Here is a 14,894-nt window from a genome sequence, read left to right as displayed (position 1 = left end):
ACAGAAATAAACAATGACCTTAGGCCCCTGTGTGCCAAAGAGAAATTAATTTGCAGAATGAATTTATGTCCTAAAGGCATTTTAAAAGTCCAGAAGGTAGTTAACACGATGCTGAATGATGGATTGGTTGTGTTTCAGACCTCTGCCTTTCATAAAGGTGACTTCATACAGTATTTTAAACCATTTCTGCCATATCCATACTTTTATTACACATTCTCATTTTGTTAAATTTTTGTGTAGTGTCATACTATGTAAAGCATTCGTATCACATCATTACAGCATCCATGCCAAAAGCAGATGCTGTCTCATATATAGATCAAAGGTATTTAGAATGACTTTGAACTGTGAGATAACTGCTCTTTAATGGATTTAATGCATGAAGCCACATTGATTGCTGGTTTAATTTTTGCTCATTAATTATATCTTCCCCCAGGCGTCTTTGGTAAACACTGTGAACTCAATAGCTATGGCTTTGAGGATCTGTCGTACATGGAGTTTCCGAGCCTGGACCCTAACAACAACTATATCTATATCAAGTTTGCCACTGTCAAAAAGGATGCACTCCTCATGTATAACTATGACAACCAGACCGGGGAAAAAGGAGAGTTCCTGGCTCTGGAGATTGCCGATGGCCAAATGCGATTCTCTTTTAACTTGGGAAGCGGGACCTATAAACTCACGACCACAAAAAAAGTTTCAGATGGAGAGTTTCATACAGTCATAGCAAGAAGAGCTGGAATGGTGAGTGACATCTCTTTTCATATAAAGTCAGTCATTGCAAAATATTATTCCTGAGCTGTTTTCAGCATACTGACATAACAGACGTTTGTTATATTCTATATGCAGTAACAGTATATAACTTTTACAACAGTCTTCTGCACAAGGAAAGTGCCTTTGTTCTGGTTTTTATGATAAATACTTGATTAAAACATTTATTTATTCAGCAGACACTTTTCTCCAAAGCAACTTCCAATGAACTCTATGTAGTGTCATCAGCCCACACACCTTATTCACCAAGGTGACTTACACTGCTAGACACACTACTTACACTGGGTCACTCATCAATACACCAATGGAACACACTCTCTCCCTGTCACTCACACACTATGGGGGAACCTGAACAGCATGTCTTGGGACTGTGGGAGGAAACCCACACAAACAAAGAGAGAACATGCAAACTCCACACAGACTGAGCAGGGAATCGAACCCACATCCTCTCGCACCAGGCAGGCACTGTGAGACAGCAGTGCTGCTCGCTGTGCCACCGATTCTTATAATTTGAATGCTGGAAGCGGTATCCAAAGTGGTGCATAGCACTTCACATGAAGAGTTTTAAACCCCTAACTTATAATTAAACTGCCTACATTGATAGTTTTTCTTGTGCCTTCCGCAGTTTATAATTTTGTTTAAAAACTTGGGCCGTTGTGATTTGTGTTTGAGGTTCGTGGTCATTCCTTCAAGCAGGTTCTTTGCTTTTCGCTCAAGATTTTGTACTCTCGTCTGCCGTTTTCCAAGCAGGCCGGAAAAAGAATCACCAGCTTGTCAGGGGTTTTATAACGGCGAGTCTCCGGCAGGACTTCAAATCGGTCATTTCCCACAGTGTCGCGGGATTTCGTAGGAAGCTGGTAAAATCATTAAAATGTCAGTTTGGAGATGGTGCGGAGTGACACGATGGAAAGGTACACAACGCAAGAGTTGTGATCCTACCCTATGGCTTTGCAGGCCCTCCATGAGAACTGTGATAATACTGTATTACCAATCCTAACAATAAAGCTCGCCAAGCTTAAAAGTAAGAGTAGAATAGGCTTGTGGTGAACTTTAAATCGTCTATTCCCTCAGGTTGTGTAAAACAAACCTGATGGCTGTGTTTGGTAGATCAGTTGCGGGCTATCCGCTGGTCCAGCAAAGGTATTTTGGGTTCCTCTATCTAACTTTTCAGCATATGTTAAATCCATAAGCGTGCTCCTGGCCTCCCTGGTGGCATATAAAATTACTTAACGTGAACGGTGGAGTTTGGAGGCGCTGCAGTCGGGGTCACTTGAGAAACAAAAAGAATAAACCGAAAATCACAACAAAACAACTATGATTTGCATGACCTACATGGCAGTGTCACTGTGTTTCAGATTTCCTACATAGTTTTTGTGAAATTAATATATGAACAAAAGCGTGTTAATACTGAATGAAATCCCAAAAGTAACTTTGGTCTCAGCCATTGCCTAACATCATCCTTAAAAAAATGGAAAAAAGAGAAATGTGATTATCTGTCATCCTCACAAACTGGCCTCTTTCAACAGCTTTGCCCATTCTCTGCTGCTTTGTGTTGGCATTTGGTAAAATATTCATTTTGGCCAAAGGGAAATTTATTTAACACAAATATTGACCGTTGCAACAGTTTCAAACTCATGTTGTGTTGCCTGTTTCTAGAAAGACCTACTGGGATTGACATTTACTCAGGAATGCTCTCTGAAGGTGCCTCTTTCTAGCCTTGCTAGGGGGGTTGAGGATAGACATTTTTTAGCAGAATTCAATGCTGATACTGATATTAGTGTTTATCCTGCTGCTGTACTGCCAGTCAAACACTAACACACTCATCTTTGATTAGGAACGCAGTTTAACTTGGTTTTAGGAGGTGCTGTACAGGTGCAATCTATTCACAAGATGGATTTGACAATGACTGCATGCATGCTCTTGTGTCAGTCTGCTGGACCAGAAGGATACACTACACGGTCCTGGGTCAGATCTGCTTGTTTTGCTCACAACGCATCCCAAGCTTTTGTTTACACTCGGCACAGAAGGCGTTTCGAAAAATTCTTCATTTTTCTATGCTTTCTCCCTATTAAGATTGGCTTTGGTCTTTGGTCAAGAAGGAAAAGACAGAGTTTAGCGTGTGTGTGAATGGAGCGCAGGGGATGGATATAAAGGCACTTCCTGAAAATGCTAAGGTAGCAAGGTGTATTTTAACATTGCGGACAACATCCCTACATGATCTTCTCAGGTTCTAGTAAAAGGCAGCTGCTGACATCATTGAAATGTTTTTGAATTTAAAATATACATAGTGACATAAATGAGGGCAGTTAGGGACATATTCATTGGAGCCTTTACCTGGCACTTAAAAGGATGCTGGTTCAAATCTCCCTGCTGTAGTACACTTGATCAAGGTAATTACCTAGAATTGATACAGTAAAAATTACCCTGCTGGATAAATGGGGTAAATTACTGTAAATCTAACTGTTGAATACTATTAGTCACCTTGGACAAAGGTGTCAGATAAATGAAGGTTATTAATAGGAGGTCATTGCGGTTCAGACAATGTGTGTGGGTGTTTGTGTCATTATAAGTGGCTTTGGAGAAAATCGTCTGCTGAGACAATAAATATAAACCATGTACTGTAGGAATGAGTTCAGTTTTGCTGCCATTGCTGTGTTACCGTAGTTCTGCATTTTTATGAATTCTTCATAGTTGGTTATCGCAGTGGAAACTGGCCTGGTTTCACCTTTTAGTTCCGTTTCATTGCAGTTCTGTTCCCTTCCATATTGTGCAATGTTTCCTGGCATCTGAAAGGTACAACTGACCACTATATGCTCTCACTGTGCAACGCAGGCTGCGTCGCTGACTGTGGACTTGTGCGACGAGGGCCAGGAACCGGGTTACTGCGCTGTGAGCAATGTTGCTGTCCATGCAGACTGGTGAGTGGGAGATTGTGGTGGGTGGGTGAGTCTTGTGGCTCTTTTACCATCAGCTTTTCATGACAAAGAAAACTCCAGAGAAACATTTGTTTTGTTTGATTTTACCAAACCACCACAAAAGAGCTTCTTGGAAAAGTCAAGCAGATGGTACATTCAGGGAGGGGGTGTGGCACAATGGCTGGCGGGGAGGGATCCAAAACGAATTTGTCAGATGACGGGCACGGTTTATTTGCAGGGGAGTGGCAGTTACTGACCTCCTGTGTGTTGGCAGGATCCTGGACGTGCAGCCCAACCGCCTTTCTGTGGGGGGTGTCCGGTCCTTTGAGGACATCCTTCAGCGCCCAGGCCAAGTCAGCACCCACGACTTTGTCGGCTGCATTATGGAGTTCGCTGTCAACGGCCGTCCGCTGGAGCCCGGCCAGGCCTTGGCTTCCCAGGGCATCCTGGACAGGTTCTGATGCACCCCCTTTGGCACATGTGTATTCAGTCATCTACAGTCCACATTAGCTCCGCTAAGGGGGCTGTTCATCCACATATCAGTAAAATGCCACTTGATCCTGACAGATGTCCCCGACTGGAAGGTGCCTGCACTGCCAACCCCTGCCGGCATGGTGCTACTTGTGTTGACCGCTGGTCCTGGCAGCAGTGTAGATGCACGGAGGGATTCACCGGGAAGTACTGTGAAAAATGTAAGCACCGAAAAGAAGTCAGCTGTTAAGTAATTTTTTAAATGAGTCTGAAAATTTCTGAACGAGGGCCAGGTTAGTACAGCCCAGAGGGGGAAGGGTGTGTCCTCACCGAGCTCTGCTGTTCCCTCCGGCAGACATGACCGCAGACACGGCGCTGTCCCTGGACGGAAACGGACGCCTGGATTACACTATGAGCCGGAGCCGTAGGCGTGACCTCCTGCTTGCCAGGAGTCTGCAGGGACATTCTCAAGACCCGCCGGGCCGGAGCAGCCTGGAGGTCCGCTTCCGCACCCGCAGCAAGAGCGGGACCCTGCTGCACATCCAGGAGAGCAGCAACTACACCACGGTGAAGGTGAGGCCCGGCAGTCAGGCCGAGAACGACGCTCTAGGGTCTGGCACCACCTTTTCTAGAACTCTCGGCACTATCATGCACAGTGTCCCTGGGCCCACATCCAGGGACTGAGGACTGATTCACCTTCATAGCCATTCCTCCAATCAAGTTCTCTCCCTTGGGTGAATGAAGGGCCTCTTCAGTTTAGTTTTTCCAAATTTGACTGGCCTCCAGAAAAACCACTACTGTGAGGACATGAGGGGTAATACTGACGTCTCGGTTAATAAATATCACAACAAGAGGCAGAGTAGCTACTATTCAAATCTGTTTTCCAGATCTTGTTCCAAAATGTTTTGATCGGGGATTTTTCCGTTGCCAGATATTTAAGTTTTGCAACATGTGAATGATTGCTCCAATCTGACACTGTACTTTCATACGTTCCTCTTTAAAAGAAAGGCACGAGGTAATTCTTTGGTATGGGGTGCAACATATCAATAATAATACACGTTCCATTTACACAAAACAAAAGACTTTTTATGAAGCAGATAAATGGTTCAGTTAATACAGTTTTCTTACCCAATACAGTAGGAAATCTCTCGGTGACACCCAGCATTTTCTCATGAATTAAAAATGTGTTTAAGTTGGAATCAAAAGCTGAAACATTTTCTAGATCATACCCTGTATATCTTAGTTACATTAAATATAATGCATATAAGCTAAAAAATACAACCAGTGTAATATAAAGCAACTTTACTGGATATAGTTTAGAAATTACATCAAGATAAGGAGTACTTATAAACTTCAAGCCGTGAAGTGTCAAGCATGAAATGTGGTAAAGTGTCAAGTGTGAAATAAGGTACAATTTTGAAAGAATGAACATTTAAAACAAATCCATAAACCTAGCTGGTCAGAGCCATTGCCTTACAGTCAAAAGACATGAGTTCCAATCCCTCTTTCTGCTGTAGTACCCTTGATGAAGCTACTTACCCTGGACCAATACAATAAAATTACCCAGCTGTAAAAACTGAATCACTTCACATAGCTTACTGTAAAGACCTAACATTGTAGGGTACCTTGGAAAAAAGCACAAGCTAAATAATTGTAATAACAGTACTGTCAACTGTTGGCAACATTTTTAATCCTCGTGCAAAATCTAAGCGAAACTTATTTCCTTTTCCCATTAAGGGTAAACAGTGAAGGGTCGCCTGTTCTTGTTAACTGCTGCTTTCCGTTAATTTGTTGATCTGATTGTACAATGAGTAGACACACTGCCTCTGCAACTTGTTTTACATAAGTAGCGCCTGAAAGTAAAATACCACCCTGTCTTTTTCTCCAGCTCAAGAATGGGAACCTCCACTATGTTTCGGATGCCGGCATCGGCGGGAAGGTGGAGAGGACCCTCACGGAGGTTTCCTTCGCAGACGGACAGTGGCACACCCTCCTGCTTCAGCGAAACAGGACGACCACCTCCCTCCTTGCTGACGGCACCCACTTAAAGGAAATTCTACATCGCACCCAGGACTTTGGTGGGGTCAACGTCCTGACCCTCTCGCTTGGGGAAATACCCTTGGGACCGACCCAACAGAAATCCACTTCAGGTACATTTGTGCTGCTCAGCTGAGCGCAGCACCCAAGTTTTCTAACAGTTACTGCTCATCAGACTACAGCAAGCTGGCAATTTTGGCAGTTATAAGCTATAATTTTCTTGGTTTAATGCAGAACAACCAAGGAATGAAGTTTGGGTTGGGATGCTATTACAAGATATTTTAATGGTTTAATGAACATAATTGCTTCAGATTATTTCCTGGGTAAAAAAACACATTGCCGAGTTCATTCCTAAGGACGTGTGACTAGTTAGTTGCTGCCCTCTGGGTTTAACAGTAGCACAGGAAGAAGTCTGAACCTCAGCAAACTGTCATATAACTCATCAGAATGTGAGCTTTTCCTCAGTCCCACTCATGACCTACCATCCAAATAGTGTGTCATCAGCATATGACTGTAATATCTTAAAGGTGGTGTAAATGAAATTAATTGGAGTGTGCGTGTGTGTTAAAGACCCTGGGGGCATCAATTATCCAATTTCAGCCAACTGTGTGGTCACCTGAGAAATGACACTTGGCGATGTTGAGGCAGCCCTAGGAAAAAACCTGAAAGCTGGCATCACTGGGAAACAGAAACGCATGTGCTGAAACTAATGTCTTAAATATGACACAAGCAAGCAGGGTGCCATGTGACTTAAGAACCTTTCCATTTGCCACAGTTTCTATTCTGTATTACATATCAATCAATCCAGTATGAATCTGGTATTAACAGTTTTCAACAGAAAGTAACAATAGATTTCTAGAAGCATCACAAGGAAGGATGCAAGTGTTTTCAGACATCGAAACAGCTGTTCCCTTTCCTGTTTGCAGGTTTTGACGGCTGTATCGCCTACGTGAAGTACAACGGAGAGAGCCTGCCCTTCAGTGGAGAGCACAGCGCCGTCACTATCTCCAAGACCCACCCGTCCATCAAGGTGGGCTGCCGAGGTCCAGATGTGTGCGCCAGCAGCCCCTGCTGGGACGGCCTCTTGTGCGTCAACCAGTGGTACGACTACCAGTGCGTGCCCCCAGGTGACTGCTCATCCAGTCCCTGTCGGAACGGGGGCAGCTGTGAACCACACCCCCGCTCGGGGTTCACCTGTGCCTGCACAGAGTTCTACACTGGAAAGACCTGTGAAACACTGGTTGCCTGCTTGGGTACTCATTGCCCCCCAGGCACCGTGTGCAAGATGGCCAGCAATGGAGGCTCCGTGTGCAGCCCCGCTCCAACAGAGGGGCCGACGCTGCCCATCTGGGCCGTGCCAGCCATTGTGGGTAGCTGTGCGACAGTGTTGGCCCTGGTCGTGCTTAGTCTTATCCTGTGCAACCACTGCAAGGGCCGCCGCACTAGTGTTCCCAAGGAGGAGAAGAAGCCAAAGGAGAAGAAGAAGAAGAAGAAGGGTAGCGAGAACGTGGCCTTTGATGACCCCGATAATATCCCGCCATATGGGGACGACATGACGGTGCGGAAGCAGCCCGAGGGGAACCCCAAGCCTGACATCATCGAGAGAGAAAACCCCTACCTGATCTACGACGAGACTGATCTTCCTCATGGCAATGAAACTATCCCAAGTGCGCCATGTGCTCCCTGCGTAGGTCCTGATGCTGACATCGAGCACTATGACATTGACAACGCCAGCAGCATTGCTCCCTCTGATGCAGACATTGTTCAGCACTACAAGCAGTTCCGCAGCCACACGCCTAAGTTCTCCATCCAGAGGCACAGCCCACTAGGCTTCGCTCGTCAGTCTCCATTGCCCCTGGGAGCCAGCAGCTACACCTACCAGCCTGCCTACACCCAAGGACTGCGCTCAACCCCACTGAGTCATTCCACTTGCCCTACGCCAAACCCTCTGTCCCGGCACAGCCCGGCCCCCTTCACCAAGCCGTCATCCTTCTACCGCAGTAGTCCGGCGCGGGAGCTAGGCCTGGCTCGTAGAGAGGGCAGTCCGCTGGACCTGCATAACGAGGCATGTCAGCCGGCCATGTTCAACTATGCCACCCGCCTGGGCAGGAGGAGCAAGAGTCCCCAGACTATGGCGGGCCACGGCTCAAGGCCAGGCAGCCGTCTCAAGCAGCCCATCGAGCAGATCCCCTTGGAGACGGGGCCCCCTGTGGGGCTTTCGATCGAGGAGGTGGAGCGTCTAAACACACCGCGACCTCGCAACCCGAGTATCTGCAGCGCTGACCACGGTCGCTCTTCCTCTGAGGAGGACTGCCGCCGACCCCTGTCGCGGGTAAGGAACCCTGCCGATGGGATCCCTGCTCCGGAGTCTTCCTCCGAGAGTGACTCGCATGACTCATTTACATGCTCTGAGATGGAGTATGACCGGGAGAAACCAGCCGCCTATGGCTCCCGTGTGCCCAAGTTGTCCCAAGTCAACGAGTCGGACGCTGATGACGAGGAGTACGGCGGCCGGCTCAAGCAACGTCGTTACTCCAGCCGGCGGGCCGAGGGGGGGCCCAGCAGCCCCCAGGTTCCCCTAACTGACCACCACACCCTACCCCATAAACTGGGTCAGCCGGCTGGAAGCTTCAACTGGGACAACTTGTTGAACTGGGGTCCTGGCTTTGGCCATTATGTTGATGTCTTCAAGGACCTGGCTATGCTTCCTGAAAAAGCAGCTGCAAAAGACATTGAAATGAACAGCGGGGACGGATCCGTAACCATTTTAAACGAAGGGGAGGCAGAGCAATATGTATAGGACTTTATTTATATAAACTCTTTATTTTGTACTGTTTTATCAAAACGTAAAATTTAAATACTGAGCAAGGGCCCTCGAATAAATAATTTTATCTTTTGTTGTTCAGATCTGACGAACTTAAATGCAGTAAGGCAGACGTGACATCTGAACTTGTTACCTGCTGAGCTCTTTGAGACAGTCGGCATGGCACAATCGCTCTTGATGAATGCAATCTGTTGGACACCTTCACATGCTGTATTGACCAATGTTAAATGATTTGGAAAAATATACAAGCGCAGCCTTGTTAGTTTAGGAGTAAGGAATTTTAACAGTTACTGTCAAAATTTCACTTTTATATTTTTAACGGTAACAATGACAAAAATGTAATTTGCATAGGAAGAACCGGTGAAACCACAGATAAGAGTTACGAGCGACATTTTGCATGGGTCACCGAGGCAGTTTCTTGTCATGCGGTCTTTCCAGAGGATCCAGGTGGTTTTGATTAGTCTCTCCCGAAGCGTTGCGTTCAGTGCACGTGGCAGAAAGCAACCACGCTAATCGGGCCCTGACATTCTTGCAAAGCAACAAGGCTACCCACCTTTTGCTCACAGTATGTTACCACTCAGAGGAACGGTGGGCATTTTAAAAGCTCAGATTAACGAATCACTGCCTTACAGACATTTGAGGATTTGCTTGAAAATGAGAGAAATATTCTCCTCAGCTTGTTTTTTCTTTCATTATTCCTTTGGAGTTGAGTATTTGGCAAATGTCGTCGCCCCTGTCTGTTGGCTGGTGTTTCTTGTCAACCGGCGAAAGGCAAATCTGGACTGTGCCTAGAGGATTCTGGACAAGTTCCCTGATCCGCAGAGACGATGAAGTCATGTACAGTTTCACTTAAATGAAAGTCTTGAAGGAACTTGTTCTCTGTGTTTTGTTTTCAGTTTTCAAGAAAAAAAGTGTACGGTTTATACATTTGTACTGTTTAATAACTTAAATGACTTAAGCTGTGTTTTTATGGATATTTTCATATGCTGAAAATAATGTTCTTACTTTCAGGGAAAGTAAGATGAATTACTTATTTTTTACATTTGTTACTTACGTAACACTGGTATTTTCCACTTTTGATAAAACTGTAACATACTGTATGCTTTATACATGTAAAAGCCAATAACAGAATAAAAATATTTATGTAAAATCTGTTTAACACGTGGTCATTGTTAAAATGAGAGTAGCTACACGGAGAACAACATTTTAGTTCCTCGAGGGCCTCTGTAATAAACCTGACTTCAAAGTAGCCTTTCCTAAATCTTCCTTCAATAATGCAGTAAGGTTCTTTCCCCCTTTCAGATTGGACATTAAGTAGAGCCCCTGCTGAACTAAACATCTGAAAAGGTTGAAATGAAACGAAGCCATGATGGTTGGGGCCAAACATAACATGGACAAGACCCCACGATGCACACCCTGTCCGGTTTTCACCACTTATTTACATCTGGCTTATTGGGCAGAACATATTTTTGGAGCCCTCGCTGCCTGTGGGTCATGCGGCGCTTATCTTTCTCCCCATCGAGAGCCTGGGTTTGAGGAAGCGGGATGCTGGGAGCTGCCATGGAGTGACAACCCAGCCTTGTGGGCTCTGGCAGACAGTGGAACGCTAACATGGCTCTCTAGACACCGTCGCTCCAAGCTGGAGGTAGAATAATAATGACAGTGTAGCTGCCAGGGAAACGACGTTAAATTTAAAGATGAAAGAAAAGGAATTCAAGCAAACTTCACACCCACCAGTCTCTGTTATATATGTGAGTGAAAAGTTAGAATGTTAAAATGCAACCAAGGAGCAAAGAAAATGGATAGTCCATTTGGACAGTCAGTAAAACAGAAATTTGCTATGTTGTGCATATGTTTATAAATGTAATGTTGGCTCTGTGTGTATCTGTAGGAAACACAAGCTTTTGTATTTGCCTGTATATTAGAGAGTTTAAGACTTTACTCCACAGCAAATGGGTCCCTAACATTGGCATACGTTGTGACCTTTAGCATTTATGTTCACGTTGATGTCACCGGTCACGTTGCTGCCGGACCATTCTTCTTTGCAGGGCAAATTTTGAGTCACTGGTTTGTAAGGCCAACTTACACTCCTCAAAAATAAAGTTTGTGTTTTTTGGGCCAGACAAGTTTGATTTCAAGCAAGTGTACTTAAAACTGTGATTGGTTCTGTATGCAAGTATGGTACTTTGTCTCTCTATGAGTTAAGAGCAGTCAGTCATACTACTTTATGGTCTGTTGTGTATTTTGTGTAACTATACAACTATACATATAATTTTGCAATGACAGCATGTTTCAATCTCTTCAAAGGGGTTTGCAGTTGTCTCTCAGCACTTTAGCAGGTATTTGCTGATGCTCCCAATTTTGCTGATTTGCAGAGACTCTTTACTTTAAACTCAAGAAAACCCAAATAAATGAGATAACCCGTATACCAAATCAAAGCAAAAATGCAGGCATGTATCAGTGGTACAGCCTTTAAGAAACACTATGGTTTGAAGGACAAAGCTCACTTTTGTAACTGGTAGCACTTATGCTCATTCATATATTCAAACCCACATGGAAGTGGCTTCTTTCAAGACCCAGAGTCTCCCAAAATAAATGGAAGCGTGTAGAGTCCATAAATCAGTTGACAGCAGTAGGAGAAGACGGTTGCGTTTCCATCATTTCATCTTTCCCAGAGCTCTGCAGCTATTCATCCGCAATGTGTGGTGAAAAATCATTGTGGACCTTCTGAATCAGCATTCAGATTGTGGATATTTTACTGCATAATAAAACCTTTCTGCGTGGTATTTTTACCAAGGAGATTTTTTCAGGAGATGTAGGATACTGTATGTCCTAACTTAAAACGGGCAGAAAATATTGTAAAAACAAAATTACCCTTACCCTGAACTGATGCAGCAAAAATAACCAAGCTGTACAAATGAGTAAATCATCATAATCAGCCCCGTATAGTATACCTAATATTGCCTTGGACTAGGGTGACAGTTGAATGAATTAATGCAAATAATGTTCAGTTTCTACCAAAGCAATTCAAACGCTGATGGTCAGACAACTGTAAGTCTCTTTATTTACTCCACATAGATCTTCTCTTGTGAGAAAGTGCATTCAACTTGGACTAGGACTGAAGAGGTTAGTGGGGAAACGACCTTTGAGCTACCGGCAGCTAGGTGGAATTTGGAGCCATTTTAATGTGAGACAAATGTCGAAGAGGACACCCATTCGCCTGTTAAGTACTTACATCTGAAACAACAGCAGATCTACAAATTATCACCCGATCTTAAAGGATGCCTAAAAATTCACATCTGTATAAAAGCTGTGGGATTGCTTTGGATAGTTGTGCTCTATGCCGAACAGGCTCAGGCCAAGTGATGCCTTTCAACAGACATGAAAGCGTTGGGGAAATCGAACCGTGGGAAGTTGAAAACAAACACTTGCACTTGTGTACCACTGCCAGTCATTGCAGTTGTTTTCTCTCCAAACACTGCTGTGGCTTTCAGGGCACGTGTGGGAGAACACGAGGGTCCCTTCTGCTCCACACCCCTCGCTCGAAAACACTGCTCTAAATCGTGCTTGGCGTTGGGATCCTGCTGTCCAACATCTCAATGGCTTAATAAAGTGATGTTTGTAAATACAGGTGAACGCCACTGCAGCACTGTTGCTGGGTTTTTTGTTGCCACTCAACAGTAGGCTTCAACATCACAGACCGAAGGCCAACTGAATACATCTGCTTTCAATTCGAACATGATATACTGCTGCCTCAGCATTTTTCCTTAATTCGGGAGAATGCTGACTTAAGGGTCGCCCCGTTCCTTGGTTTGGCAGTGTATGATAGCGCATCAGTGGGGGAGGCAGCAAAGTCGTTACCATGGAATCTCTCTTATCCACAACTTTGAGAATAAAATATTTCCTTAGTGCGTTTTTGATCACTGACAGAGCACACCATTTGAAGGTTATTCTCTGTTTTATATTAAACTTCACATAAAGACTTAGTCGATGCTAAATGACTAAAACAGAAAATATTGCAGAGACCTTTGCCATGCACTAATGTTTTCCTTCTGTCATCTGTTTCTTTAATTAAGTTTGCTCTTATTATGCTGACTTAATGATCATATCCCAATGAAAATTTTGAGACATGTCAGCCCCGTAGCTTACTCAGTATTACGAGCTAAACAATTTAAGAAAATCAGTTTTTTTTATGAGGTGTTAGATTTTAAAAGTTTATGGAACTGATCCCATTGAGTGTTTCTGAATAAGAAGATAATTCAGACATTTTACACATTCCACGTAGTATGACCCATTAATCAGTAATTCTGTTGCTAAATAATTTCTGTGAAACAAGTCAAAATGATGGGGCCAAAATAGCTCAGTTGGGAGAGCATCAAAGTCCTTAGTTTAACCCTGGGTTTTGGCCTAATATCTTCCGTGTGAATTTCCTTGCAAGGATTAATATAATATCTATCCGAAAAGGTGTAAATTCCACCTACTGAAAGCGATTGCCCACTGTTACCTGTGCAGATACAGATATGTTGTCTTTCCTGATAATATAATATGACCGTCATGATGCTGAGATTCAGAACACTTCCCCCTGAGATGGGGTCTATTTAGGTCTGCATTTGCATTTATTTAACATCCGTTTTTCTTGAAGGCAATGTTGAGCTACTTACATCGACTGACCCACTTATACAGATGAGTAACTTTTACTGTATCAGTTGAGGGTTAGGGCTTTGATCAAGAGATTTGAACCTGGGTCCTCTGAGTGGAAAGCAGCAGCTCTAACTATAATACCACCTACTGTCTGTAGTTTTGTGAATGAAGGTTCTGCCCACGAGATGCAAAAATAACACTGCACTGGCAGGTACTCTTGTTAACAGAAGAAACATCAAGGTAAATGTCACACTGGCTCAATCAGCACCGATCCAACAAAAATGTTGCCCTGCATGGAGGAGAGATTTGGAAAACCTGACCTCCCCGAGGACTGAGGTTCTGCCCTGACTTTATGTTACCAACCTGTCAATTTCTCCACCATGTTCCAGAGTCTTAACACAGGGATGACAAAAGTTGTCACAGCAGCCCCCCTCCCGAAGAGCAGAAAAAGATCAAAGCAACTAAGCGGATTTTCTTGCTCTTATTGCGAAATGGTGAAGGGCGTGGGAGCACATCACTCAAGTGTCAGCCATGTCAGTCATAAAACACTGGGTCCAGAATGTGTCGAGTACAAATTAAAGCTTATTTTGCGCTTGTCACAGGGCATGCTGTCAAACTTTCTTACTCCTTTTCCCATTTAAAAAGTGGCATGAGAAAAAGAGGCAGGAGGAGTTCCCATCTTCTGGAACTCTAACATGGGTTTATGGAGCATTGCTCTGAATGCATACACACTTTGCAAATGAGAACAGAATGGAATTGGTGTGAAATTTAGTCATTAAAGTATAAACTATCCTTCAATTAAACATAGAAAGTTATAAAATAATCTTAGTTTTGAACTAAATGTCTAATTCGGCTCACCTCTGATACAGCAGACCACTTTGACAGAAAGGCTGAAACGGATACTTTATTGCCTATGTCGAATATGTTGACCTTTTTACATTTACATTTATTCTTTTAGCTGACACTTTTCTCCAAAGCTACTTACAATGTTAAGGTCACAATTATTACATGAATAAATTTATTACAAAAATTTTTAATTAACTGTAAATGCTTTACAATTTAAATTGCATGCTTTGCTACTTCTAGTCCTAGATATTAAGCAAAAATTTTTAGATTTTACATTATGTAGTGCTGCTCACATTTGCATCTCCATTAAGTCTTAATTTTTACTTTTTTATAGAAATAGTACAAAAACATACAAACAAAGTTGAAAATAAGTCACAAAATCATTCTAAAAT

The 14,894-nt window shown here is 43.7% G+C and overlaps 1 protein-coding gene across 1 annotated transcript in view; it reads left to right on the top strand.

The window, feature by feature from the left end:
• The window catches only part of fat4 (FAT atypical cadherin 4), an 86,615-nt gene extending 76,563 nt beyond the window's left edge, over positions 1–10,052 (top strand). Inside the window, exons 11-17 of the mRNA XM_029251938.1 lie at positions 434–741; positions 3,601–3,686; positions 3,958–4,137; positions 4,251–4,375; positions 4,510–4,727; positions 6,043–6,304; positions 7,118–10,052. Coding sequence (XP_029107771.1) covers positions 434–741; positions 3,601–3,686; positions 3,958–4,137; positions 4,251–4,375; positions 4,510–4,727; positions 6,043–6,304; positions 7,118–8,991 — 3,053 coding nt within the window. The 3' untranslated portion in view covers positions 8,992–10,052. The remainder of the gene's footprint in view (positions 1–433; positions 742–3,600; positions 3,687–3,957; positions 4,138–4,250; positions 4,376–4,509; positions 4,728–6,042; positions 6,305–7,117) is intronic.
• Positions 10,053–14,894: the final 4,842 nt, after the last annotated feature.

This window comes from Scleropages formosus, chromosome 5, assembly GCF_900964775.1.
Source record: "Scleropages formosus chromosome 5, fSclFor1.1, whole genome shotgun sequence".
In the NCBI taxonomy this organism is placed as follows: Eukaryota; Metazoa; Chordata; class Actinopteri; order Osteoglossiformes; family Osteoglossidae; genus Scleropages; species Scleropages formosus.
The sequence above is the reverse complement of the archived record's forward strand: the minus strand, read 5'-3'. Positions and strand labels throughout refer to the sequence as shown.